The sequence below is a fragment of the Embiotoca jacksoni genome, unplaced genomic scaffold, assembly GCF_022577435.1.
Source record: "Embiotoca jacksoni isolate LCO1_2020_lvr unplaced genomic scaffold, fEmbJac1.0.p SCAF_22, whole genome shotgun sequence".
NCBI lineage: Eukaryota > Metazoa > Chordata > Actinopteri > Embiotocidae > Embiotoca > Embiotoca jacksoni.
In genome coordinates this window covers 3,005,170-3,032,978 of record NW_027185363.1, presented here as the reverse complement: position 1 = coordinate 3,032,978, position 27,809 = coordinate 3,005,170, and the positions used below count along the sequence as shown (strand labels likewise).

The window sequence follows — 27,809 nt, the reverse complement described above, 5'->3', positions numbered from 1 at the left end:
GCTTTAAAAAAAATATATATTTCAGAGCTGTTATCTTTGAATTATAAGTAAAACATGCAGGTTTTCACTCCAAAAAAATGCTACAAATTCACCTAGAAAAATCCTCTGTAATGTTTCACATTTATGTCAAATCAGGACACTCAGCCAAAGACACCCAGAGGCAGTCTGGTCTCCCTCTAATTTTTTTTCTACATGCGCTAAAATGTATGCCGTGTCATTTTGCCTTTTGGCTTATTAGACATACTCTCTCACCTACTGTCTCGCTTTGATCTGCCTTGCAATCTAACTAAAGCCTCCTGCCGTCTCTCTTTTTCTCTCTTTGGATCCTTCTGATATCTAGCGGGTCTGAGTTGTTATGTAAGTTTTTACATCAGTACATATATTTGAGATCAAGGGCTTCACCTCATTGCTTCTGTCAGATGACTGAATATGAGATGAGTCTAACTACACGTTAACGCGCGCACACACACACACAGATACCGATACAGAGTTAACACAGATTGGACAGTACAAATGTACACACTGCCACCTAGTGGACAAAAGGTTTTGTTACAGTTTAAGTAAAAACTAGACCCTTAAAAATGCAAGATTTTTGCCAGACTGATCTGGACCTCAGCTGTTCCCATCTAATACTATCTTACAGTAACATCATACAATTCCAGATGAACGTGATCAACCATTGAGAGGAAAAATATGTCTTTACCTCATGGGAGCAACAATAATATGAAGTCACTGAACATAGTATATAACCCAGCCATGGGTTATGAATGATGGTAGAAAGCATCTGCACCCCTCTGAGTGATTTGCAGTCATCAAACTACCCGTTATGATGCCAAGACGCAAACTGTTTACTAAAACAAAGTAAAAAAAAAAAGAAGATCAATTCTCCCCTGATTTATGAAACTACTTGTCACCAGTAAGGGTCACTGTTTCCTTTTCAGATATACTATCTTGCAGCTGTATTTTTGTACACGTGCATATACTTGGGAACCAATAAGAGCCGAACAAAAAGCACACAAAAAAAACTTTTTCCACACTGTTTCCATCAAGTTGTCAGACCACAACATCAATGCAACATGCTCATACTACGTCATACCACAGCTAACATAGCAAGCATAACCCACACCGTCCATGGGGTGACCAGCGGCCATAATTCATGCGGGACTGCACTGCATTTGTATCCCGTGTCCTGCGTCCCACATATTGAGACAATGTCCCAAAATGGCTATAGTTTTCAAAAGTCAACACTGCAGGAGAGACGCTTTTCTAAATTCTGGCATTTTTTTTTTTTTTTTTCCGAAGGCTGTAAAGAAAGTAGGGCAGGTTGCTATCATGGGGCTGTGTTTCATATCAATCTAACAGCACATACTTGGGTCAAGTGGAGGATAACCTGCCACCGACTTTGCTGCAAACACACCCAATGGGGAGCATCGCCAGTCACCGCAAAGTCACAAGCAATGCAGATTTCTGCAGAACATGATAGAAGCCGCCACAAAGAAAAGGAAATGCAGCCACAACAAAGACTCTCAGAGAGTTTCATGCAGTTTTTTTTGTTTGTTTTTTTTCCTCTCCCAGAGTCATGTGTCAAATCTACACAGGAGAGAATACATCAAGATGCAACGCAGTACGTGCGAGTCTCTCAAGAAATGTGTGGCTCAAAAAAAAAAAAAAAAAAAAAAAAAAAGGGATGTGCCAATCTGTGGATGCATTTCCAGTGAAGGATGATGCCAGAAAAATACGGAAACAGTGGCGCTCGTTTACCACGCGGTGCAGCACGCCCAATCACAGATCAGCACACTGCGGCAGCTGGCAGCGCACAATACCATTTACTGGGAAACCATAGCTTCCTTTTTAGATTTACTGTATTTACTCATACTTACTTAGCGTGGAAGCTCGGAAACTTCAAATAAATGTGTTTTTTTTTGTTTTTGTTTTTTTTAGTCAGTCATCGCATACTTACAAGCCTCAGTACTGTAGACGGACGGTGACACCCACCACCGGAGGAACTGTCGGGGTTGAGCGCCATTTCTTGTCCCGTTTCCGAGCGTGTTTATGGGTCGGTTAGCTGCTTGGTTCCAGTATCGGTTTTGGGTTTGTGCTACCATCCTCTTCCCGGTGTAGCCGACGTGAAACAGTTTTATCCGTGAAGCGGAGGAGACACCTCCCAAGATCTCGCTGGCTCTCCCGCGGACTTTTGCAAACAAAGCGTGACCCAATTAGCGTAATGTCTTAAGTTAATGATGTTACTGCCTCGCCTTAGTTCATAAAACCAAACGTTTTGGTCTGTTTTCTCCTCACCACTGGTTCCTCTCTCTCTCTCTCTCTCGTTTGCGGATCGATATAAGTAATCCCAAACGCCAATTGTTCTGTCAAAACAGCAAGTGAGGTTGACCTGCACCGGATGTACAACCTATTTGTGAGACACCTGTGGGAAGCTGCCCGAACAGTGACGTCCTGTATTTCCGGTAAAAAAAAAAAAAAAAAAAAAAAATTCTACTCTGCTCAAAATATGTTATACACTGGCCATTAACACCTTAATTTCATTAAACAACCAGTCACTACATAAAAAAAAAAAAAAAAAAAAAAAAAAATACAGTTTAAAATAAAATTGTTGAAGGAGGCACCAAAACAGAGACCTGCTAACACCAAATTGTGTAGCTACTATCCAAAGAATGAGTCAGTCACATATTTACTGGTGACATCTACATGTAGTGGGCAGAAACAGCAATGATTCCTTGGTAAACGATTCAGAATAGACACACAGAAAAATTGTATGCAAGATTAGCAAATAACGAGAGCATAAGAAGTGAACAAGAGAGACGGACACTTGAAAAGGAAAGACAAAACATTCCTGACATCACAAGAAGCTATGATATCATTATAATATTATCCTGGGGTAACATGGTGGACTCTGTATATGCTGGCTTGAGTGAATGCGCTCATTAAATAGGTACATTTAAAGAAAAGAAAAACGTATTCTGAAATACATGGACATTTTTCAGAGATCCATCTCCTCATTCTCAAACTGTCAATTTGATATCATTTGGAATGAAAAATTCTGTATTAAATTCAAAACAAATGCAAAATATAAGTGTCTTCACTGGTGGTCTCAGACTTTTGGACCCCGTTGGATAATCAGAGTTTAAAACTAGAAGGCTGGAAAAAGTATCTCTGCGCTCACCGGAAATTTGAGTTTATACCAGGTTTTGTGACATCATGAGTTGTGGAAGCCAGTCCTGGTCCAATTGATAACTTCCCAGAGTGTAATGTGGAAACATGAAGCCTGCATTGTACAAACACTTAGAATGGACTAAGTGATATATAAGAGACACCTTGTATCCAGTGATTACATTTTTTTAATTTAAAAAATATTTGCCCAGCATCTTTGAACATGTCTGGATGCCTTGGATCATCCCGAACGGCATCAAACCCACCACCAGTTCCTCCTGCTACTGCCATTGAGCCATAATGTACCACTTCAAGTAAGAGCCCCTTTGAAATAGAGTTCACCCCGTCAGCCCTAAATAAATAAACACAATAATGTATTCCCATGAATAAAACAACATGCTCTTGGTTTTAGGATCCTGTTCTGTTGATTCTGCCTCTTTGCCTTTGATTAAGCTGCATCAAAGAAATATTTATGTCACTATGTGACAAACAATGAACTCTTTTGAATCATGAATATTTGATCTTGAAGAAACAAGTCAAGATAAAAAAAAAAAAAAGTCAATGTGTGACCAAGTAGGCCAATAAGAAACATCATGACATCTACACATTTTATAAAGAAAACTTTGCTTTTTCTATAAACATTGTGATTAATTTTCATATCAATCTGTTTGCTTTCACAGGTTGTAGCTCAGAGTCCCAAAAAGGATTTTGGGTTTGTTCCATGAGAATCAGCCTCTTAAATTCCTCTCTCTGTCTGATTAAGGGAAAGCCTTTTACTGCAGTGTCATATCTTGGTCATTAGATGGCGCTGTGTCCTCACCATATGGCTCAGCTAAGCAGTAAATCAAGTGTTGTATGGCGCCACAGGATATGTTCTTAGTGCTGGGAAATGGCAGTGATCTACCAACAGCATGCCTTCCTCATGCTGAGTGCACAAGAAAAAAAGAAAAAAGAAAAACACAAACATATAATTAACACAAATGCTACAGTGTCAACACAGTTTTCCAGCAGCTTGGAACAATTCCCGATATTTCATGAATCCAGCTGACATTTGAGAAACCCACGGGACCTTAGTCATCTTCTGTGACCTGAAACAATCCATAATAACCTATGATCCCTGAGATTTGAGGTGTTATGTTGTTCCTGGAGTTCAGCAGGGAATTAAACTGGAATTGGCTGGAGAGGAACGCCTGCTGTCTGCTCAACTTGCTCCTTAATCAGGAACGATAAATAAAGAGGAAAATGCACTTTGTAAAGTCCCGAGGTTCACTGCTAAACTAAAAAAGGATACCACATGTATCTCATTTTAGTTATGCTTCAGTACATGACCTTAATAAGAAGCAGAAACAGGTAGTGAAGTGGAAGTAAACAACATTTCATAATGTAAACATTTCTGGATTTTGGTAATTGGAAATTAGTAAAGGGTTATTTATGCTTGTGATAGTCTCTGAGGCATACAGCTTATTTGTGGTGAGTTACAGTTTCCTTCTCCCTCAACTAGATCATGATTGTGTGTTTCAGGATTTATGTGGTCTGCATGGCATATGTGACACTGAACTGGTAATTGGATATTCATCATACTGTCTTTAAGCTGACCAACACTCTTAATATTGTATTGTAGTCCTCTGTTTACCAGGACATTACAGACATTTTGTCATGTGCCAGCAAATGATGGCACATGACACCAAACTGATGTGATTTACAATATGTACTCTACAACATGTCAAAATGAAATGATCAGTTTAATGATAGTTAATACTGAATGAGGATTTCCCACCTGCGTCAACTTTGTGCATACATATTATATTTTATATGTTTATCATGGATTGCTGCATTTACATACTATACATGCCCACTGCACAGAATACACAGCTCTCCAACTGGAAGGAACCAAAAAGCAACAACAGAGGAAAAAGTCTGTGTGTACCAGTCAGACATAAATTAATACAAACGTAGAAATTACTTTTTTCTGTCTCTGACCTAAATGACCTTGAATGAACCAGTGTGTAGGATTTAGGGGGATCTATTGGCAGAAATGGAATGTAAAATTCAGATTGTGTCAAATCAGTGTGCAATCACCTGAAACTAAGAATAGTTATGTTTTTGTTCATACATACAGAGGAAGTGGGTCCTCTTCCACAGAGCCCGCATGTTGTATCGCCGTGTCCCTACGGGAGCTCAGAAGGGACAAAGCAAACACTGGCTCTGGGAAGGGCCTCACGCTTTTCGCAAGTTTCACAACCATTGTAAATTGTCTTACACGCTTGAAAGGGAAGGAGGCAAGAGGTGTTGGTTGCAATCTGCACCCTCTGTGCTAAATGTCAATAAATCCTACACATCACTCCTTAAAATCTAGTTTGTCATTCCACCTGTCTTGTATCCTCACGTGGGACTAGTAAGCCCTATCTTCACACGCACACGCACGCGCGCACACACACACACACACACACACACACACACACACACACACACACACACACACACACACACACACACACACACACACGCACACACACACATTCGACAGGTCATCTGTCATAGCCTCAATGAGCTGAGGATCTGGGGAATGTGGTCTCAATGAGAAGTCATTGAATAGGAAACCGTGGTAATGGGGTCTGCTTCTGATTGGATAAGGAAATCGAAGCGGGATGGCTGAACTGCCTTCATTCATGTGGTAGAGGTGGAGGCTAAAATTGAGAGGGCAAAATGGGAGAAAAAAGCCGACAGGAAAATTAAGGACTAATACAGTGAAAGAGATGGAAATTGAACTGTTAATTGCTTTCCTCACTTGTGCTTAGTGCTTCTAACCACCTAACACAAAACACTGATTAACAATTAGTTATGGTCAACAAGTCGATGCTGAGTGATAGTGTGTTTTGAGAGTGTGAAATAAAATGATAATTACTACGATCGCATACATTTTATGTACAGGACAGGGTTTTGACATTCAGGGTTTCACAGACTTTGCTGCATTTTTCTCTCTCTCTCTCACTGTGTGTGTGTGTGTGTGTGTGTGTGTGTGTGTGTGCGTGCGTGCGTGCGTGCGTGCGTGTGTGCCCTGTCACTGAGCCTGCAACAGGCCGATAATGCTCGGAGCATCACCTGGCAGCAATGATTATTGATCCGATGATGCATGCTGGGAGAAACGATTGCTTTCAAAGGTCAGTGTGAATATCAGAAGGTCAGCGTGTTAATTCCATTGTTTGTTTGCATGTGTGCTTCACTGCATAACTGTTGTGTAGTTGTGTGCATGTGTTAAGTGAGGTCATTATCTAAATAATAAATGTCCAAATGCACTGTCGTCCCATAGCTAAGTGTCATTTTACACTTTGAGTCCACCAAGCAAAACCTTTGCGCACTACTGATATGACATTTATTGATGGCTTGTGTATCTTTTCAAATCCTTTCGTTCTTTCCTGTTCTCATAGACTTCATCATATTCAACGCTACTGAAGCCACATTGGTCTCTTTGTTTGTGTTTGAGTGTGACCACATATGCATTTAACATGCAAACAAACAATGCATGCATCTTATTAATTTATTTTATGACCTTTTGGTGCAGTATAAAATCACACATTGGCTGAATAGAAAAAAATTAAATCACAGTAACAAATACAAATAAAAAAATGCAATCACAAAATACAACCGTCTACTGGGGGAGCAGTTAATAAGAAAACACAATGACAATTTTCAAAGCAAAGCAAACAAGAACTTTAATTAGATTGAATCAGTCTCAGATAATTAAATTAATTAAACTTAAAGAGACACACTGAAGCCTCAAGTAAAGGGGCTCCAAATGCATTACAACATCTACTGCATTGTATCTTCAGAATTTTGGGATTCTGTCTGTCTTCGTAGCAGCTACTGTATGATGTATTTAACATTCGATGACCAGTTAACTACATGAGCATTTAAATTGGTGGTTCAACAAAGAATTAACTGTCAAAAAACGCAAAAGATGTTTTGTTTGTAGAGATGGTTTCAGTGGAAACTTTCCACATGAAAGTTTGTGAATTGAGTGTGGGGAGGATTGTTGCTGTTGAATTTTTAAAATAACATTTTTCATTTGTGAGCAACACAAAAAAAAAAAAAAAAAATATCACTTTATTGCATAAAACTCAGTGCTTAGTGTCTCAGAACAGTTTCAAAAAACAAAAGATCTGCATTGCTGAAGACCAAGAAAAGAAAGATAAAAAAAAAATGGGTTTTAATTTGGATTAACTATTTAGGTTTAGTTTGACCTTGCTTAGCTATGTAAACCGTTGAGAACCTGTCCTTAAGCCAAAAATGACAAAATAGGTTCATTGAAGAGTAAAAAAAATTTTTTCATTTTAATTGCAACTTCTAGTGGTCATAGTCAGTTTGACGGGGCAATGGAGGAATTCAGGTGATGGAAAGAGTGAAAAAGCCCACATAGGAAGGTTTGTTGGGGCTGGTGGGATGGATCAAACACAAGACTTTCACCCACTAGACAGCTGTTTGTGTCCCATGTAAAACCAACAGTCAATAATGTAGGTTATTTATTTAACTTACGTAACATTGTGTACATAATAATTTTAATCCAAATCATGATCTTTTCCTACCAAGTAGTTTTGGTGCCTAAACCCAACCAAACTACGACTGTTTCATTATTGTCACTGTAACGACGAAGGTCTAGTACACCCGTCACTGGTACTCTCAGGCGGTGAAATGATCTATTCTGTTGTTTAGGTGTGACGACAGCCTGTTCTCATTCCCAGGGCATCAAATACTGCCATTTTGTCAAAGCAACTGGCGTCACAGAGATTCGCACAAGGTGCCCTTTGGCATTGGTACTCTGACCACTGGAATTTAAGAAGTTTTTGGTCCTAAACTTAACAAACTATGACCATATCACATTTAATCCAAACTGCGATCTTTTCCTAAACCTAAACACAAGGTTTTTGGAGCCTCAAACTAACGCACCATTTTGCTACTATAAGAGGGCTATTAAAACACTCACGTGTCAATTTGGGAGTCAGTGTTGACCATTTGTAATAGTCACAAAAGAACATTTGTATATGTTATTCTCTCAGTAACAACAACAAAGCTTCATATTTAAATGGCAATTTTTTTTTTTACGTTATTGTTAAACGGGGATGAAGATTATACAAATATTTTTACAATTAAACTTTAATGTACCTATTAGACCTTAGTTCTGCCTCAAATGGTTAGTTTTTTAATGGGAGGGGGGGTATTTTTGTTATGATAATTACAGTGAATATTAGTGACTTCCTTATTGTTACATCTGTTTCAGCATCCTTAGACACCACTTATTTAAAGAAGCGCAAATGATCACCTGAATAAACATTTGAGTCCACTGGTGAGTTTATTCTTTCTTATCCACTGTGATCAAGTCAGACTGAAGTGCTGCAGTCTTTGTATTCAAATGCAGCACTGGAGTTTCATTTGTTGCAGAGGTCAGCCTAAGACAGGGGATCAGTGTATGGTGGACAGAGGGCAGATTGATTTGACCTCTGTTTTTCTCTTTCTCTCCTCCATCAGATGTTTGTCCCATTTAGTGTGACAGACTCAGGGATGTGCACTGTTGTGTGTGTGCGTTCTGTCCGTACGAGTCTTTACAAAGCACTGGCCCAGACTGAGGCAGACTGAGGTTGATAGATTGTACTCAACTATCTGTCACAGGCCAGAGAGGGGAGAAAAAAGACAGGTCGGAGGAGACAAAGGGCTGCATTTTGATAGTGTCACTATGACAACTCGATGGAAACGAGTGGGATAGGCTGTCACCAGGAGCTGACATAAAGTGATGAGCTGTCAGCCTAGTTTTGTTTTTCCTCATTAACAAGTCCACCTCCTAAATGTGTCTTCTGTAGCCAGAAAACTACTTTATGAGCCTCTGCGGTTGACTCGCCCATGATAACATGTTCAGCGTTACAAAAAACAATTTACCATGTGTCAAACATTGTTGTTGTCAAGGCGCCTCTTTTGAAGGAGGTGGAAAAGGTTGGCACATAAATTGAAAGGTGTATTACACCAGAGGGAGCTGAGGCCCCATGGTTAATAGGAAACTTTCTTAAATGCTGCAAGAGAAACAAAGTAGGGGAGTGAATGAGGAACCCCATTAACCTCATCTGTGATTAGAGATCCCTAATCACAAGCAAATGAATGCATCCTAATCACCAAGGCCATCAAGAAAAACAATTAATCAGTGAATCATTTCGGGGTCCGTGCGTGCTTTTGGATGACACTGGATTCCGCGTGGTTTTGTTTTGTGTTTTCCACAGCTTTTTACACTGGTGACACCTTTCCGAGAGATGGATCGGGTGCTTGCTTCCAGAACATTGTCGGCAACACAAAACTCTACAGCAGCTGACAGATCCTGGAGTCACTGAGGAGGGTGATGCTATAATCTATTAGCCATCAGTCTCTGTTTGAGTCAGCCACGACTCATGTACGTTTGGGTGTGCACACGTGCAGACACACACACACACACATATGCAAAAGAGTAAATACAAGTAGGCACAAAGCCTCTTTAACTCACATTAACTCACAATTAGTGTCTCTCTTATGCACACATAAATATATATATATATATACACACACACACACACACATACACACCCTTGACGAATATAATGATGCTCTTACTCTTAATGCTGAGCAGCATCTCCTCATTGTATTGTTTGGATTAATGGCAACTAAAGAGCTTGAATCTTGAATATAGTGAATGTGAGCTAACGACTTATTAATCAAAGTGTGATACTTAAAAACAAATGAGACTGTCACTGCAAGTCCCTGCAAGGAGAGATGGAGTATAATCCCTCTTCTCTCACTCATGTTCCCAAACAAAAACATAAACATTTATTAAAATCTGCTCCATATGTGCACACAGGTATCTTCATATCTGTTTTCAAGGGTTTGTGTGGCTGTTTCCATGTCTTTGTGTTTCTGTGTGTCGCTCTGTGTTAGAAAATTGCAATGAATGTCTCTGAAGTGTGTGCTGATGGCAGGGAACAGGTCCCATCAGTTTTGGCATCAATGGCAGATTAATGAGAGTGCTGTATTTAGTTCCTGCCCTGTCTCCTCGTCTGACTTACAGTCAGAGAGTCGGTCTACTCTTAAAACCACAAGATTTTTTTACCACAAGCATGACGCTAACCTTCAAACTTTTTATTGACATCTGACTAAATACGACTAACTGATTGGCCTTCAGAATTTTTCAATGCAATAGATTTGTATCTACTGCAGAAAAACTTTATTTTTGCAGTATAGCTCCAAAGAAACTATCCTTCGTCTGGGCAGCCTCTAAAAAAAGACATTTTAAGCAAACCAACCTCATGCATACCCTGCAACAAACCTATTTTCCATCACCTCTCTTGAGCTGTGACCCAGAAAGTATGACTGTGTCTGGGACTCACTAGTGAGTCCTGACCTTCTATTTGGGGAACACTGGTCCAGAGCACATCTGTATTCAGCCCTGGCTCTGTACTCATATTGTCAGTGGCCACTACACAGACCCCTGAAGATGGATGAAGCTAAAGCCAAGCCTAATAACCAGTCTGTACCCCCAGGGTGGGTGTACTGCACTCCTCTGTCACCTGAGTCCCTGCTCTATCTCCATATTGACTTTGCCATTTCATTTTCATGCATTCATATTCATCACCAGAAAAACCTTCCCAGCTTCCATTGTGTTTGAGAAACATCTCTTTCCTTTATGTCTGTTTCTATCTTTCTCCTTTTGTACCATTGTAACATCCACCTCTTTTCAGTGTGTATGCCTGACATCACCAACTATCTTATGCACTCCAGTGCCATAAATCCAAATAATGTGTGTCTGAGTAAACAGTGTTGTCTTCACAAAATGCATTGTTTCTTTCACCCTAAAAGGTCTTCCTTGTGTACCCCTGGCCTCCTCTGTTGTCCTTAATGTTGTTGTCAGTGTACAGAACAAGCTACACACCATTTTGTATTTCCTGCCACTGAAAAACAGAACAAAGATTTTTTTTTTTCTTTCCTGGAACCAAATGGGAATCAGGAAACGGGAGACAGAGAGGGGAATGTAAAGGTCATGGCACATTGGTCAATGAGAGTCAGATGCTAACTGGTTGTTTACAGGTCAAAAGCTCTAAATTTAGCGTCAACTCACAGAGTGCAGAGCATAAAAAAAAAACATTTAATCAAAGTCAGTGAATACCGCAGTTGGGGAGATTATCTTTTCATTTTGTTACCATTCTGGTCCTGGAAAAGAGAAATGAAAATGGAACTGGGATGCTGCACTTGCACTTACAGGTTTAACCACACAGAGAAAAATCAGGCCACAGTGAGAATGAGAGGCTCTCTACAATGTGTTTGGGCTGCGTATTGGTATTGGGCTGAGGCTCTTAAGCTGAAGTAGGCAAGTGCTTGTGTGGCTTTGTGTGGATCATTATCGCAGTGCTGTGTGGGTGAGCAACTGCACACACGTTTGTGTTATTGTATGTGCCTGTCTGTCTGCGTGTGCATTGTGAGGGAGGATGTGCTACAGCAGCAGCTCTATTGTCCCTCCCTCCCCTCATACTCTTCCTTCCTTCCTTCCTCCTCCCTGGGGTGTGGACAGCAAACAGGGACAGATTTCTCCTATGTTTGAGAGATGACCCGTGAATTCGTAGGTGACGATGACTGACCTGGTGAAAAATATGGCCAGGTGGCTATGCGATGCCTATAAACCAGCCAGCACCAGGAGCCATGCTGAGCTGTGCCATGCCACACTAAAGCGCCAGTCCTCTCCACACCATTAAAAATGACAAATGCTCTCATCAACTGCTTTCCCAGGTTAGCGACCGCTTCCTGATGCTCCTGAAGCCCTGTGTCTGCTCCCGTTCAACAGCTGGCTCTTGCCACAATTGGAACAACCATTTATTAAGTGTGAGTCATCTTTCATTTTAGGTGTGTTTGATTTTTGTCATTATAAAGGCTAAGAATTGAATCACAGAGGGGCACAAAAGATAGACGCAGGCCAAAAGAGTTTAGGCTTGTTGGAGCTACACATATTTAAGTGAAGTGTATACCCCTTAGAGTAAAGCTGTGGGTATTATATTATATACTACACGCAATATAGAACCCTAAAAGTCAAGCCATTCTTTAAGCCCATTAAAACTAAAGCAGGTGAAAAAGTATCTGGGCCAGTGTGCTGTGAGGGGACAGCGCTGAAGTATTAGGCCATCCAGTGGCCTGGGGTAAAACCAGGCCTACTAAGGCTGCAGATTAATCCCAATTCTTCATCTCCAGTGACATGAAAAGGGGGCACGGGGGGGTAATCTGGCCCAAGACAGGTGTATGGTTATAGGCTACAGGGCGGCAACTGGCCCTTCTTCCTCTGCTGAAGCAGACTCCTCTGTGTCCCTGCAGGGAAAAGCCCATTGTGTGTACCATCTGTTGCAGCACACGTTCACACAAAAGGGGTGAGAGGAGCAAAAGGGGGGAGCTGATGTGCAACGCCTGTTTAATATCATTAGGAAGTGCAGCTGAATTTTTTCGAAGCTTTTAAAGAACATTTTCATTACAAATGGGGTTTACACTGGTGTGAGCGTCAAGGGGGAGTTAAGGTGCCAGACCAGTAGGTTATAAGGCAAACAGGAAACTTCAGATATTTAAGAAAAAGCCATCTTGTCAACATTTAAAATTACATTTCAGATCTTAACATCCCTGTGATTTTTTTTGAGACAAAAATATTAGATCATATTAATTGTTCCAGACACTTTCATCTGCGGAAAGCTGAGAAGAGATATAGGCTATGTGAGATGACTGCTACTGATAAACTGTTCAACAACAGTATCATTTTGAACCTTACGGCGGGCGGTTCACTGAACAAATGATGCACCCGTTCAGATCGTCTCCCGTGGGGGTAAGATTGGCTTTAGGTTTACTCGGGGTGCAGTAGCGGAAGTATCCCGAGTGGTGGCGTTATTTCCCTTCAATGTAGCGGACACGGCTTCAAATAGGTCAAGGAAAAGTTTTGTGTTTTGACAATGCGAGGTGGGCGGAGTGGCGGGTTGGCTATTGGTTCGTGAGTTTCAGCTACCAGTCGGTGATTGGCCCCGGCCCTCTAATGGGGCTGTGAGCAGGCACCGTCGGGTCTCCCCAACCTACTCCTCCTACTCCCCCTCCTGCTCCTCGCACCCCTCTGGCTGTACACTCCGCTCTTCCCTTGCGCTGATTGTCACGCATTGTTTACTACGGCTTGAAATGTGACTCACAACAGAGGCTATCTGCTGGAGTACCGCTCTGACAACTGAGGGATTCTTTTGACGCGCACCGTGCGTCTTGGTTATTTGGGGACAGGCTGTGGAGACTACCCTTCTGCCATGACAGTGGATTTGTTTGCGCTTTTATGCGGGCTGGTCATCACATCCTCTGCGATGGAAGGTAAATAAGAAATTGGGGCTGTATACTTGCTGTAGATATGGAAATGCTCCTCTCCAAAGCGCGCTTGGTACCTTGGGGATGCCTGCAACGGTTTCTGAGGGGCAGCGCCGCGTCTCTAGTATACGGGGATGTCATACACGTGGATCGCAGCATTCTGCTTCGGTTATTCCTTTATTCCGGAGCTGCATCCTCCCGCCCTGCTGATTGTCACTTATGTTAGTTCTTGTGAGAAACGATACTTTTTCACAAGTTAAACGTGCTTATAAAAGCATACTACCGTTTATTACCAGGTATTTCTGATAAAATATTTTTTTCCCTCACTGATTAGTGTTCCTTGTTCTTGATACAGCAGGAGGGCATGACAGAAGAAATCGCGAATAATTGTGTTTTTTAGATTCTCTTATCCAATGAGCAATTCGTTTTTCTAATTGGGAAGGCTACATTGTCAAACCTGCAAGGATTCCCGTCACGTTTTTTCATTAAACTGTACATATAAATTACTATGACGAGAAGCCTCTGAGCATCACTCAGTATCATTTTCAATTGCTGAGACAAACTCTCTTAGACTGTGCTGATAAGAAGTCTCCCTGTGAAATGGATTTTGTGCTGGGGTAAATTTCTCCTGTTTTTTACTGCTAGAAATCACCACTCTTATCAAACACAATTAAAACCCGGCTGCCTCTCCCTTTATGTCTCACCATCCCTATATTTTTCTCTTCATCCATCTCCATTCCTCTTCTGTCTTTGTCTGAATCTCCTCCTGTTTCCTTTTTTGTTTCTCACACACACTCATATGGACAAGCGGTGGAGCCACTACAGTGGCTGATATCTCCTCAGTTAAACATGTTTTTCATTTCCGCTGTGGGACCCTGGGGACCAGACACTGGGCTGCAGCCTCAGACATTAGCTGCTGGATCTGGTGGCATCATACAGTGTGTTCTCTTTATAGTTTAGTATCCTTCCCAATAAAAGATACATAGGAAACACACCAGCTTCTCTATAGCTGCTTGTATCCACTCCCAGAAATAAGTAAATCCGAGGCACAATTAGAGGAATATTTGTTTTCCTCTTACATGGTTTTCTCTTTAATTGTTTACAACTCTGCTGCTGGACTGTTCCCAGCTCTGGCTGTGCTCTGTAATTCGGCGGTGGCTTTCTTGTTTGTGCTCATAAGATTTCAACACAGCTATGGATACCAAGCCCAGGCCCAAATTGCTACCTCTGCAAGAATGGATATTTTGAGGTTCAAATGTTTACCTCATGTGAAATGACAGCAGAAAGACGAGTGTAGGATGAGAGGGAGGAGTGAAATGTCCCTGCTTGCGAAAGGGTGTGGGGTCTGTACTTTAAAAGAAGGGATGAGAGCGCAGCAGATGGGCAGGGAGATGGCCCCTTGGTTACCTCAATAACAAGGATGAAAGTGATTTCCTTGTTTGGGTTGCTAATTGAAAGAAGGATGCCCCATGGGAAGGTTAAAATCTTTACTGATCTGAACTCCAATCTGTTGCTCTTTCATTTTTTAAATTTTTTTTTTATTCTATGTCTATGAGAGAGGGTGTGTGACCACATTATCTCTGCCTATCCTGTCACCCTTAATCTGATTACAAGTCCAAATCGGCTAATAATCACAAAGTGTCAGAGATCTGTCTGCATGCATGCGTGTGCCTGGGTAACTGTTTGTAACTCTAGAGCAAGGAGCAGCTCTGACCATATGGATGCATGGTTGTGATGAATTGAATAATTTATTTGATCTCTCCACATACGCATCTATTCATAGTAAATACCCCAGCACACCATTAATGAACTGTGGGATGAAAATCACGAGGAGGAAATACTCTAAGTATGGATGGATAGTTGGGAGACAGCTGAGCATACTAAAAGCAAAATGATATTCAAAGTCGAAGCTTCAGTATGCAGCGGTGTGTGTAAGGGTGTGTGATTGTGTATCTGAACACTGTGCAATGAAGGGGCCAAAACTTTTTGAGTGTAAAGTTGATTCAGGAGCTTTTTGTTGGATTCATATTCCAGGCACAGCCACCCAGCACACAGTAGAACCTCACACACAAGGACCTGATATCAACAAGCAGAAATGTATTCATCACCAAGTCACTGAAGATAGGCAGAAGGGCGGTCAGACCCAAAGTAGAGAGCGAGCAGCGAAGACAGGGATTTGCATGGCATTAGAGGAGAAGCATGTGCACTGCTCTGTTTCAACCCTGTTTGTCTTCTCTCTCCGTTTCTGCCTATTGTCTCCACCTTCCCTGCCTGATTTCCTCTACACCTCCCCACCTTTCCCCTCCTCATTCCACTCTTGTCTCCCTCTGCACTTCTTCAGCTCGCTGTCTCTGTGGCTTGCGGATGGCTCTTGCCAACAGCAGCAGTAATTCTCCCCTACTTACAGAGCCATTGCTTATTTCTGTTTGCCCTTAAACCAATTAGGCTTTGATAAGCCCGCTCATTTAACGGCCTGGAACTGGGTGGCTGAGGGAGGAGGAATGGAGGGAAGGGGGATGAAACAGCGGTTGATGATAGACAGGGACAGGGAGAGATAAAAAAAAAAAAAAGATGAGAGAGTCAGAAGGAGGGAGGTCAGTGCGTTTCAGAAAAGATACAGTATGCATGTTTTACAAATGAGCTGACTGTAATTGAACAAGGCAAAGAAAGTACAGTACAGTACACTGTGCCGTAGCAGTTATCTGCCATACAGTAGATGCCTGAGTCGACAGTGGTGTAAAACAGCAGTGGCATCTGAGTGTGATAAAAGAACGTTAGTAATTTGATATAAACAGTCCCTCAATATGCTCTGTTAAGCACATGTATTGCACTGATAATGCATCTTCCTCAGAGGATGCAATGGAGAATATTGTAGCTCCCTGAATAAACAATAAATACAATAGTTTAAATAATAGTTGGTTATGCAGGTCAGTACCACACACTGTTGATACACTTATTGATTGGAGTGGTCAGAGAACAGTGTTGGAGGGCAAGTTTCAGCCCTTGTCTCAGAAAGTAACCACCCTGCTGAGGTGTCCTTAAGCAGGACACTGACTCCAGAGACATAGCTGATCTCTTGCTCTGGCCTCCCTGTACACAGAAGTTTGAATCTGCCTCCGTGGACTCGAGAGTTTTTTTTTTCCCAGACTAGAATTGTGTTTAAACTAACTTAGAATATGGAAGTGGCCTTGTGAAGCTAAAAGACAGCTTTGCTGGATCACTACCTTCCACGTGTGTCGTGCTTCGGCAAACCTCAAAAGGCTTTTGGCATGAGAAACATGTTGCTGTTCAAGTGAGGTGTACTATCCTGTAGATGACTGACAGCTGAACACCTCATGCCCCTGATTGCACAAATAGACCGCACACAGGGCTGTCATCGGAATTTACAACTTAAAACCAAAAAGAATGATGGTTTTACCTAACTATCCTCTGAAATTAGTCTGAGGCTAAATTAGGCTATACATTTGCGACATAATGCTTCATTTGATTTGTTTTACGTTTAGTTTAAAACAATTGCCCATAATCTTAAGAAGTGGGAGGAACACGTAGTAGGTTCTCAGGTTGGCCCAACATTTCTTGTCAGGCTCAAATGATTCTCAGTTGTTTCCCACACTTAAATCTTGCGGTGAAAACTGAGCCTGTATTTATGTAGACTGGTTTTGCGAGGCTCGTGTAGAGTTAAGAATTCTCCACTACTTGGTGTGTAAGTTGTGTGAGCTCACCAGCTGTGCAGAGGACACAGCCTGTAAAAAGAGTCCTGTTGAGTCTCTAATGGATGTGAATGCGAGATTGCTCCTTTCCTTGACTCTCTCATTTCAAATATCGAGGAAAAAAAGAAGAATGGAAATCTAAGCGCAACATAAGCCTGTGGGTTGAGGCGGTAGGACTATAAAGACATAAAAGATTATGTGTGTGAGTGCTCACATGAGGGTATTTTGGCCAAGGGCACTACTGCTGACCTGGGACCACCTAAACTAGAATTCAATTTTCCCTTGTTTTGTACTGCCGTGTGTGCATTGTACATTTGGGCGCCTGTGTCGTCAGTATGGTGCTTAAACCATGATGGCTGGCAGGGGCGGTAGACGTGGCCTTATCCCATAATGGAGGCTTTATTCTGCCCACAGTACTTGGTGTTAAGGCGCGCTTACATTATCTAGTCAGCTATGGCGACCCCCAGTGCGAACCCCTCCTTGCAGCTCGTGTACCTGCAGTCCTGTAAATGTGTTGTACTTCATTTTCTGTGTGAAACTGTCATGCAAGCAGTAAGGAAAGAATCTGTGAGCTGTGCTGGTTTTTCTTTCCGTTACAATGTAGTTTTTCACATATTGCTGTGTACTGTAGATTGCGTATATATTTCATTGGATAATATGATCACTGCCTCCTCACACTTTTTCTGTTTGTCTCTCTCTCTGTTTCTCTCTCCCCCACACACATGGACACACACACACACACACACACACATACACACACACACACACACACACACACACACACACACACACACACACACACACACACACACACACACACACGCAAAACATATACACACACACACTGAGAGTCCCCCTCACAGCTCACCTTACCCCAGAGACATCTGAGCCTTGGGAAGGCCAGATGGTGGATGCAGGTTGGGAGCTTATGCATGTGCACATTTTGGTGGATGCCTCAATATGAGATTGAGCCATATCAAGGGGGAGTGTAGAAAGAGAGGAATAGAGCAGAATGCACTATAGTCATTGTCTGTGTTTCCCTGTTTACTTGCACATTCTATTCCATTTTAATTAAAGACTTGGGACTCGCCATGCGCACAATGTGTTGTCTTCCAGTGTTTTCCACACATTCCGGTGTCCAGAGATTTGCTGTGGAGATGCTATCAGCAGTGTTAGGTTCTACTCGTCTTGCTTCATGCTTGGCACTTATCAGAGCAGGTGGACGAGGGCTGAGGCCTTATCGGTCCAATCTCAGGGATAAGCACACCCACTGCATCAGCAACATACGAAACATATTAGAGCACAGGAGTGAGAGCGGTGACGCTCGTGACACAGTTCAACCTCAAACTGTGAGTCATCTGTTTGCTGGTGAAGCCAGTTCTCTCAAACGGTAAACACACAACACTGATAGAGACGCACACACACTCACAGACAAACTCGACACCAAGGCTCGATGTGCAACAGAGCACAAACTTGGAGGTAACCTTCCAAGCCACACCTAGTGGAAAATGGCAACGCAAGTAATTGATTGGCCGCGGTGACATGACATCCCCACCACTCAAGGATGGTGGTGTGAAAAATGGGCTTTTTCTCATTCGTTTTCTGTCTCTGAGGCTTTTTTTTCCTCTCCATTATCACCTGTACTAGAGATTGGGTGACAGTTGTTCAGTCAGCAGGAAAGGGGATCCTCTTCGATATTTGCTCAGTCGAGAGGTGAGAAGAAAAAGCATTGATTATTGAGTCTTATTTCTCAGTGTTCACCCAGCTTGGCTCTTGGGGCCTCTATACTTACAGCCCCATTTCCACTACCTCTACTCCAACTCATGGCCCCTTACACCGCTGTCCATTCCAGACCTCCCTTCACCAGCTCCGGCCAGTCCGGGTCCACAAAAGCCTGTTGTTGACTCAACTTCATGACTGTTCCTTCTTGCCTGCTAGATTGTTCTTTTTTTTTTAATTAAATCTGAGAGTCGTTGCGAGGTACAACCCCCTTTTTTCAACCTTCCCCTCCCAATCCTTCCTGCCTGGAAATAATTGGTTGTTTCTCCCCTCCGCCCTCTCACCTGCCTCTCTCCCAACACACTTCTTTGGTTAAAAACAGATGCATTTTCGATGCATTATAGGGTTTACTACAAGGAAGAAAAGTGAAATATGATCCTGTCCTCCTGAACATGTAATAGGCACAGCATTGGCAGGAACAGGAAGAGGGTAAAGAGACTGTTGGGGTTGTAGGCTTGTAGGAACAAAGAGCTTCATTTATGATTGTTACAATGAGATCTGGTTTTGAGTCTGGCCCAGAATGATTTAATATAACTTTTAAGCCCTAAGGCTAAGTCTTAAGGGCTCCAAGTGGGAAGAGTGGCAGGGCAGAGACTGAGTGGGGAGTGTTAGAAGGCAGGTAGTATAGTGGGGCAGTGTTTTAGTGGTTACCAATGTGTGAGAAACTTTTTAAAGTCGACAATCAAACTGATAAGAATATCAATTTAGTTCACGGTGTACTGCACATTGTGTTTATTTAGCAAATCCCTTGCCTCTTAAGTTGAAATGTACAATATATGAAGTTGCAACTGTACAGAAAAAACTTGGTACATTTTGCATTTAAAGTAAATTAGCAGCCCAGAGGATGCTGTGTCTCCAGCGCTCAGAGGAATTAAAGGCAGAACGTTAATAGGGCTGAAATTACGGAGGGTGGTGGAAGCTGCTCCACTTCTGATTAAATAAAAGCCGGCTCCCCCACAGGCTGTTTCTCACAGGGACTGACAAGCTCGCACACACACACAAACACACGCACGGAGGTGAATGTGCGAGCGCCGCAATATACACACATACACAGCCATACAAACACACGTGCACAGCTTTGATGTGTGGAAAGGAAATGAGTAGAAACTGAGAGCTAAGGGCCTGGGCCTGGGGCCTGTCCCATTATTAATGAGTAAGTGCCAGTGCCTCTTCCAGGTTCAAGACATGTGGAGATATTTCACCATTCCACTGCCCTTCTCCTCACCATAAATGTAAGCTCTTATTAAACATTGGCTCGTTGGCAAGAGAGTGGCAGAGAGATTATGCATGAATATTTCTGTGTGTGTGTGTGTGTGTGTGTGTGTGTGTGTGTGTGTGTGTGTGTGTGTGTGTGTGTGTGTGTGTGCGTGTGTGTGTGTGTCTGTGTTAGCATGAGAAATGAAAATTGTCCGGAGTAGAAAAATGAAGTGCCCGCACAGTGCAAAATGGAATGCCAGCTTCCAAGAGGTACACTGATGGGCCAATAAGTAGCAGTAGTGGGAGGACAGTTTTCACCCTGCATAACACTGAGTCCCTCTGCCAGGCAAATTTCAGCCTGCCCCATGCTGTCCACTTCTCTAGCTGGATAAGACATTTTTTTTGGAGGTAATTAACCATTGATTTGAAGCACACAGGGTAATGGGAAATTAATGAGTGGACAGTATCTCGATCTCCCAGCAGTCACCTGGCTGGCTGGAGTGCAGCTAGAAAACAGGGTGAGGCATTTCCCTAAAAGAAGCGAGGTCAAAGGTGATATGTTTGACGTTCCTGTTCTACTCTCTATTTAGGCAAGACTACTTTTACATTGAAAAAACAGACGGGAATGAGGAGCCTTGGAATTTATGATGATTAGAAATTCAAGATTGTTCGTATCATGTTTTTGTATCTGATATTCACCATCATTTATTATATTTTCCCTCGTTGCCTCGTTCCCTTGTGTTATTATATTCATCTTTTGGTTTTGATGGCCGACTTGACAAAGTAATCCTAATCCATGTTGACCTATTGACTCACCTTCCCCTTCATAAATAGTTATGATAGTGTGGGCCAAGGGAACTGACTTTAATATGACACATCCTGAGGTCACATCACTGCCCTAACATACATACTTTCAGCAGATGGAAAAATAAATTAAGAATAATTCTCCAACATAGAGATGATTTTGTATCCCTTCCTCTGTGTCCTCTCTCTGCAGCTCTGTGTGGTATTTTGTTTGTTAGAGGCAAGCTAGAGGACAAGGATTAGGACTCATTTGTGCAAGAGAACAGAGGCGACGAGGGACAAAGAGACAGAGAGGGAGAGAAGGATAGGCCTGTATCTGCCTACAATCTTATTTGTGCTAATGAGGAGGCTGGTGGTTCTGGCTGCTAACCCTTAAGCACATGCAACCCTAAAGAGTGTATGTGTGTGTGTGTGTGCCTATGTGTGCCTTTATTAGAGTACATCTCCATGGATGTCTGTTGAGATCGTGATTTGCCTTGTTATAAAAAATCTCTATAATGAATGATGTGGAGAAGATTGCAGCAAGTCAGGTCACTTTGTGTATTTTCTGTTAGTGTGGGCTTGTTTGTTATGGCTGCTGTTACATCTATGCAGGATATCTTGATTCAACTAGTTAGCATAGCAGTCTCAGTCATACCCTCATGTCCCAAACCTCTTCTGTATTGGGGCTCACTGAACAGTATAACATTCATACCCCTCTCCAATTGTTCCCTTCCTCCTCATTCCTTATTCCTATGAAGTCAGTCCCTTCCCTGCTTTCTCCCAAGGCTGGGCATTTAAAGCGGCATGCCTTTGATGTGAGCTTCACACACTGTTAGACACCTACTCAGCAGATTGACACTGATGTCTGGGCGGAGTCAGCCCATTTCTGAGAGCTGGGGAAATGAACTGCTTAGATATACTGTACACACACATGGTACACATTCAGGTAGTTTTAAATAAAGTAAATTGGGATGTGGACGGGAATGAACTGATGTGCTCGTATTTCCACTACGGCCATGCTGCACTCAGCTGATGACATGTCAAGATGACAAACGTTTCCACTAAGCCAAGCTGATAGTAATTGTAAAGCGTTTTTTCCTGCTGTTTTACAAGTGTGTCACGTCGGTTTTAGAGGGAATTCAGTTGATATCAAAAGATACATCCTTGACATGTAAGTGATGTGAGATTGTTAATGTATTTTATACAAGCCTGTCCTCTTATTATCACCAGCAATTCAGCTTTAAAGCTTTACAACATGCTTGGTAAATGATAAATGATTTGTAAAGGCCTAACTGGACAGGAGGTGTGATATGCATGTATGGTAAAAATAACCAGATATAACTGGTGTGTATGTCTGTTCTATAAATATCTTACTGTCTGAGCCATGGTTGCTTCCTACTTTGCAAGTTTATCTGTGAGTCTGTGACATGCAGTATATTACAACCAGAATGGGAATTCGCACATTTTAATATTTAAAGATATAAGCTAAGCCATAACAATTATTAACATAACAATTACCAAGAATACAGGTTTGGGAATTACTTAATGCAACAGTAAAAGTAAACATAAAACATTTTTCCGTTTTATATTTGGCTCTCCACTGAGACACCAACATTGTCTCTAATCGTGATGTCCTACACAAATGCCGGCCGTCACACATCGTTAGTTAATGATTTAATCAAAATATTGCACAACCCTCGTTAGGCGTGGCTACTGTTGAATTTAATGGCCATTTAACTGGCAATTTCTGCTCACTCCAGTTCATCATATATCTGTTTCTTCATGTTAGTTAGTTATGCTACATGGTAAATCTCAGAATAATATGTGTGGATTTATGTGGAAAAAAAGTCTTTCCGTCACTGAGTATTCGTAGGCACACGCTACACATGACTGATCTCTGTCAGGGAGGTCCTGAAGATCTTCCTGTTTGCCTTTTGCCTGTGAGAAAAGGGGCATCATTTTGGTTTTAGAGTTCTTAGGTTTGAATGAATCACATTACTGAGTACCTCCCAACTATTTCAGGTGGCTGTATCATGTTGTAACCTGTATTAATGACAATATTGACTGTGTAATAACGAACACAAAACATCTGTCTGGACAAAAGCAGCTGGCCAAGCAGAGTCATGCAGGGGTGTGTTGTCGTGTCACAGTCTCCCAGGCTTTTGTTCTCTACACCAAGGCTTTAGCTTTCCCTTCCTCAGACAGCATTAAACACGTTAAGACGATAAAGAAACAAGCTCTCTGTTGCATATTTTTAAAAGCGGTGCGTGAGTGTGTTAGGCTGCTGTGATTTGCAGACTCATGCTCATATTTGTACTCCTTTTTTTTCCCATGTTATTAAATCATGAGAAATGTGTTTGGCGATGCGTGTGCCTACATGCATGATTTTACACTTAATGTTTTCCTTTCTTTCTTTTTTTTATGTTGAGTGTGTAGTAGTGTATGTGTAATGCTTTATAACCCCTCTCTTTTTAAGTAAATAAAGGGACTCCATTAAAATCGTATCTGTCCACCTGGTGCCAGCCATGTTTATTATATTAAGGTTTGAAAAATAAATGTTCACAGCTCCAAAATTTGCAAGTATTTCTTGGACATATCCAGCATTCATTTGGAATATATGAAGGCCACTTGATATGTGTCCTTCATATATCCCAAGGTGAAACGAGATGTGTATTGCTCTCTTCATGTGATGGTTATAACTCCTGACAAGGTCACTGTGTGAGTCTGCGACTGTGTCTACGTGTATGTTTGTGTGAGTAGATTCAAGCTTGTCTGAGAAAATCATTGGGCATGCTCCAAAAGGTCTTTCAGAAAACTGTCAATGACTGGCTGAAAGAGGACACCTTCTTTCTTCCATTATTGACAGTTGAAAATGCAGAGGGAGTTGTGGAGTGTGACTTGCATTTCTGCATGTTCTCAATCAATTTGAGGCTCAGGTAATTCTTTTAAAATCCACTGCTACCTTTGATGAACATCATTCAGCGGCTTCTAAAAGGAAAAGCATGATAAATGGTCAGATGGATGAATAGTGCGTCTAAAAAAGTGGAAAAGACAAAAAGCAAACACGAAGCCTCTATCTCTCTCTGTTTCCTTCACTCCAAAGATTGATTGTGAATCGTCCAGGATGTATGAGCGCTATGATCATATCATGGATCACAGCATGGAGAGGGAATGACAGATGTCGTAAGCGTCCTTATTTTATTTGAAAGGCGAGTGTGTGTCTGATGGATTGGCTGTGTTTGATGGATACAAGGATGATTTGTCATCTCTTACGTGTCGCCTTGTGTTTTTGTAAACATTAAACAGGGCGAGCAGAGGGTTTGTCCCTTGTAGAATAATGTCCCAAATCTAGCAGCTATAGCACTTCAAAGACAGATCATTTCAGTAACACGACAGATTAAAATTATAACTCCATGGCTACTTTCAGGTGGTATTTCAAATATTGTCTTTTCTGCCTATTCTCTATATTAATTGTAAGCAGCTACATCCACCACCTGCCTAAGCACAGATAATTTTAATATGACGGTTGCATTACAGGAACATTCTTTCAAAGAAATGGGGCACATCACTGGGGTAATCGGTTGTTAACAGGGGGAGGAGGGGTTAAGTGGGTTTCAGTCAAGGTCATTTAGATTGGCATATGTACCCGATTTTGGAGCCCCCAAAACCACTGAGCAGCAGACACAAAACAGTGTTGACAGGCTCAGATCACACTGTGATGGCTACAGTTACACTGGAGATTAGTTACTGGACAAACACACACACACACACACACACACACACACACACACACACACACACACACACACACACACACACACACACACACACACACACACACAGCAAATCGCACAGGGTGCTCTGCTCTCAGCTTGAGCATAGATTGGGTCATTAGTATGGATGACCATTTCTATGCTAACAGCTCCTGATTGCTTTGCCTTTCACATCACAGTGACATCAGCACATTGCTAATTGACAGATAATTACCAATAATCACGAGATGGATCAGTGTGAGTGCAATTAACGGATCTTGGTGCAGCATGCCAGTTCCTTTAAGATATCTGGACCGATCCGTTTGCCCTTGTTAAGCAGAGTGGGTTAAATCAATATGTTTTTCCAAAAACTATTTTAGAAACATCTGTGAATAGTATTTGCATTAATTACATTATTTAGGACACTCCCTTTGAAATGTGTACGGCAATGTTTGCTGCTGCCTCTGTGAAAAGTCAGGCGGTTGTAAAAAGATCCTGTCTGTTGGGAAAAGATGGAGGAAATTGCTGGGAGCAGGAATGCGCTTGACTTGTTCGTTTGGGTCAGTGGAGGAAGTGCCGGTGTGTAGTTGCATGTGTGTCTGCGTGCTGTCCAAAGCTGTGTTTGCTCAGCGATAGAAAAACTGAAATGTGATATGAATATCCTCTCCATTCTTCCATGAAAGTACCTGAAAATACCCCTGAAAGGGTCCCATTTAGGCTCGCTCTCAGACAATACAGTACAATGGCACTGATGACAGGCTAACTGGGGGAGGAAATAGTCCATCTTGATCCAGCATAATAGCGGAATATTCTGGAAACCACAGGAGGGATTTATGAAGGCAAATAAAAAAATTTCATAACATCCAATGGAGCAATGTGTATAGTACATTTGTGAGTCTGTGTGGGGTGTGTGTGTCTGACATGCTGACATTCTTTGCTGCATGTGCACCACACTCTGTGATGTGTTAAATGTGTGAATTGGAGCCTTGCCTGGCTTGTCAATCAGATGAAGAGATCATTAAAGGTGTCACACTCAAATCTCTCATCTCTCTAATCAGCTGTCATACTAACAACACCAACTTCTACATGTGCCCCTGCTGCTGCCAAATACGAGATCATCAGTTCAAGCTGAATACACTGAGATCCCCTCCAGACATGTTTTATGATTTATATAAAACATTTTACTTTGGATAATGATTTGTATCGGTAATGTTTTTTTCCCTTAAAAAAATATTCTAAAAATACTTAAAATGAGATCTACTCCTTATTCCTCATTAACATGTCAGAATATCTGCAAATATACATATATTTTTCATTTCCACACCATACTAAGTTGAATTGGACCAAAACTAGCTTCAAAACGGTTTTCCTTGGTACAAATTAGATTTTCCACGGCACAGAGAAACCTCCCATCTGTAGCCGATGAATGTGAAAACGCACATAAACTCTGCACAAACATCATTCTGCACAGGGAAGCTCAAACACTCAACTGGAGGAACAAGAAGAAAAAAAACCTTTATTGAGTGGAATGAGACTTTAAATATTTCCCTTGTTAATTTTGTTTCGGTGGTTTATGTCGAGCTGAGCACCTCTGGTTGTTCTCTCTCCACATAATACTCTACTGGGCAGGAGATGACTCCATCCCGGGGTGCATATGGACCTCAAGTTGGATCCACGCTGCTCTCTAACAGTGAAGGGATGGCAATTAGCGCTACATTTTCTGAGGATGGCATGGAACCAGAGACCTGTCACCTCTGCTTCACAGCTCTGTCTTTGAAGACATGCATGTGTATGTGTGTGTGCATGTACGTGTATGTGTCTGTGACTGTGTGCATGCATGTGTGTCAGCACGCATGGCAGGAGGAGAATCATATCACGGCACCTGCTTCACAGCAGGTGGTGGGACTGCCTCATCAAGACCATATCTGTGTGTGTGTGTGTGTGTGTGTGTGTGTGTGTGTGTGTGTGTGTGTGTGTGTGTGTGTGTGTGTGTGCAAATGGGAGAAAAGCAGGGTGTACCAATTGGCATATTGCATGTGATCAGAGGCAGAGCAGCATCTAGATGCATGCGGTTACTTGTAATCAATGTTACCGCAGCCCCCTTTGTGTATGCTAATGTGTTCTAAAATGCTAATGTATTTCAGTGCCAAACCTCTAAGTTGTATCATCTGAGTGAATGAGCAATGGTGCACACAGTGACAATGAGATGGAGATCTGTGTGAGGAATGTCATAGAGTATCTTGGGAAAATAAATTCCTGCACACACTTACTGAGAAGCCTTATTGCACGACTATGGGCGTAGGTGACAGCCTTTGCATTCTCTTAGTTTATTTGATCAGAGTTTAAAAAGTCCCTGTCTCTATAGTGAAGGACTGATGGGACAAAGAATCGTCAGACGCCCATTGATGCGAACGGGGAATCTGATAGGGTAGCCTGTAGTCACCCGTGGAGACTGGCAATTGCATGTCCCTGCTTTGAAATCTCTATTGATCACAGAACACCTGGATGTGATAATTTGAGAATGAAAGCAGTGGAGGAAAATACCCCTCATCTCTTTGTCTCACTGGGATTTGAATGTCAGAGAATTTATTTGCTTAATGTGCACAACCACCAGAGGACCTTTGACTGACCTTAAACAGAACTGCTATTGGTGAGATTTACATGAGGGAAATGTTTCAAACCCAAGAGCTTTGTACATGAATCATGAGCTACGCAAAATGACTAAATCTCAGTCTAAAACAGTGGTACTAACTCAGTAAGACATGGTGACCAAAACCAACAAAGTTCAGACAGCCTCAGAAATGTGCCAAATTCTCACAACTTACTGCTGCTCAGATGAAATGACACTTCATTGTGTATTAATCACACAATCTGCCATGCCTCAACAATCATTACAACTGATCTTCTGGGACGCACTGGTGACAAAGCATTTATGAACTACAACCATGAACTACAAAGTCTGACTAATGAATCTCTCTCCCCTCACTTCCTGTCTGCATTGTGGAGTCTCAAGTAAAGTCATTAAATACCCTGAAAATAC

General features: G+C 41.9%; 1 protein-coding gene across 3 annotated transcripts in view; it reads left to right on the top strand.

The window, feature by feature from the left end:
* Window positions 1-13,269: 13,269 nt before the first annotated feature.
* LOC138202907 (ephrin type-B receptor 1-B) overlaps window positions 13,270-27,809 on the top strand; it is a 156,592-nt gene continuing 142,052 nt past the window's right edge. For all 3 annotated transcript variants that reach the window (XM_069157268.1, XM_069157267.1, XM_069157266.1), the window contains exon 1: window positions 13,270-13,551. In XM_069157268.1, coding sequence (XP_069013369.1) covers window positions 13,491-13,551 — 61 coding nt within the window. In that variant the 5' untranslated portion in view covers window positions 13,270-13,490. The remainder of the gene's footprint in view (window positions 13,552-27,809) is intronic.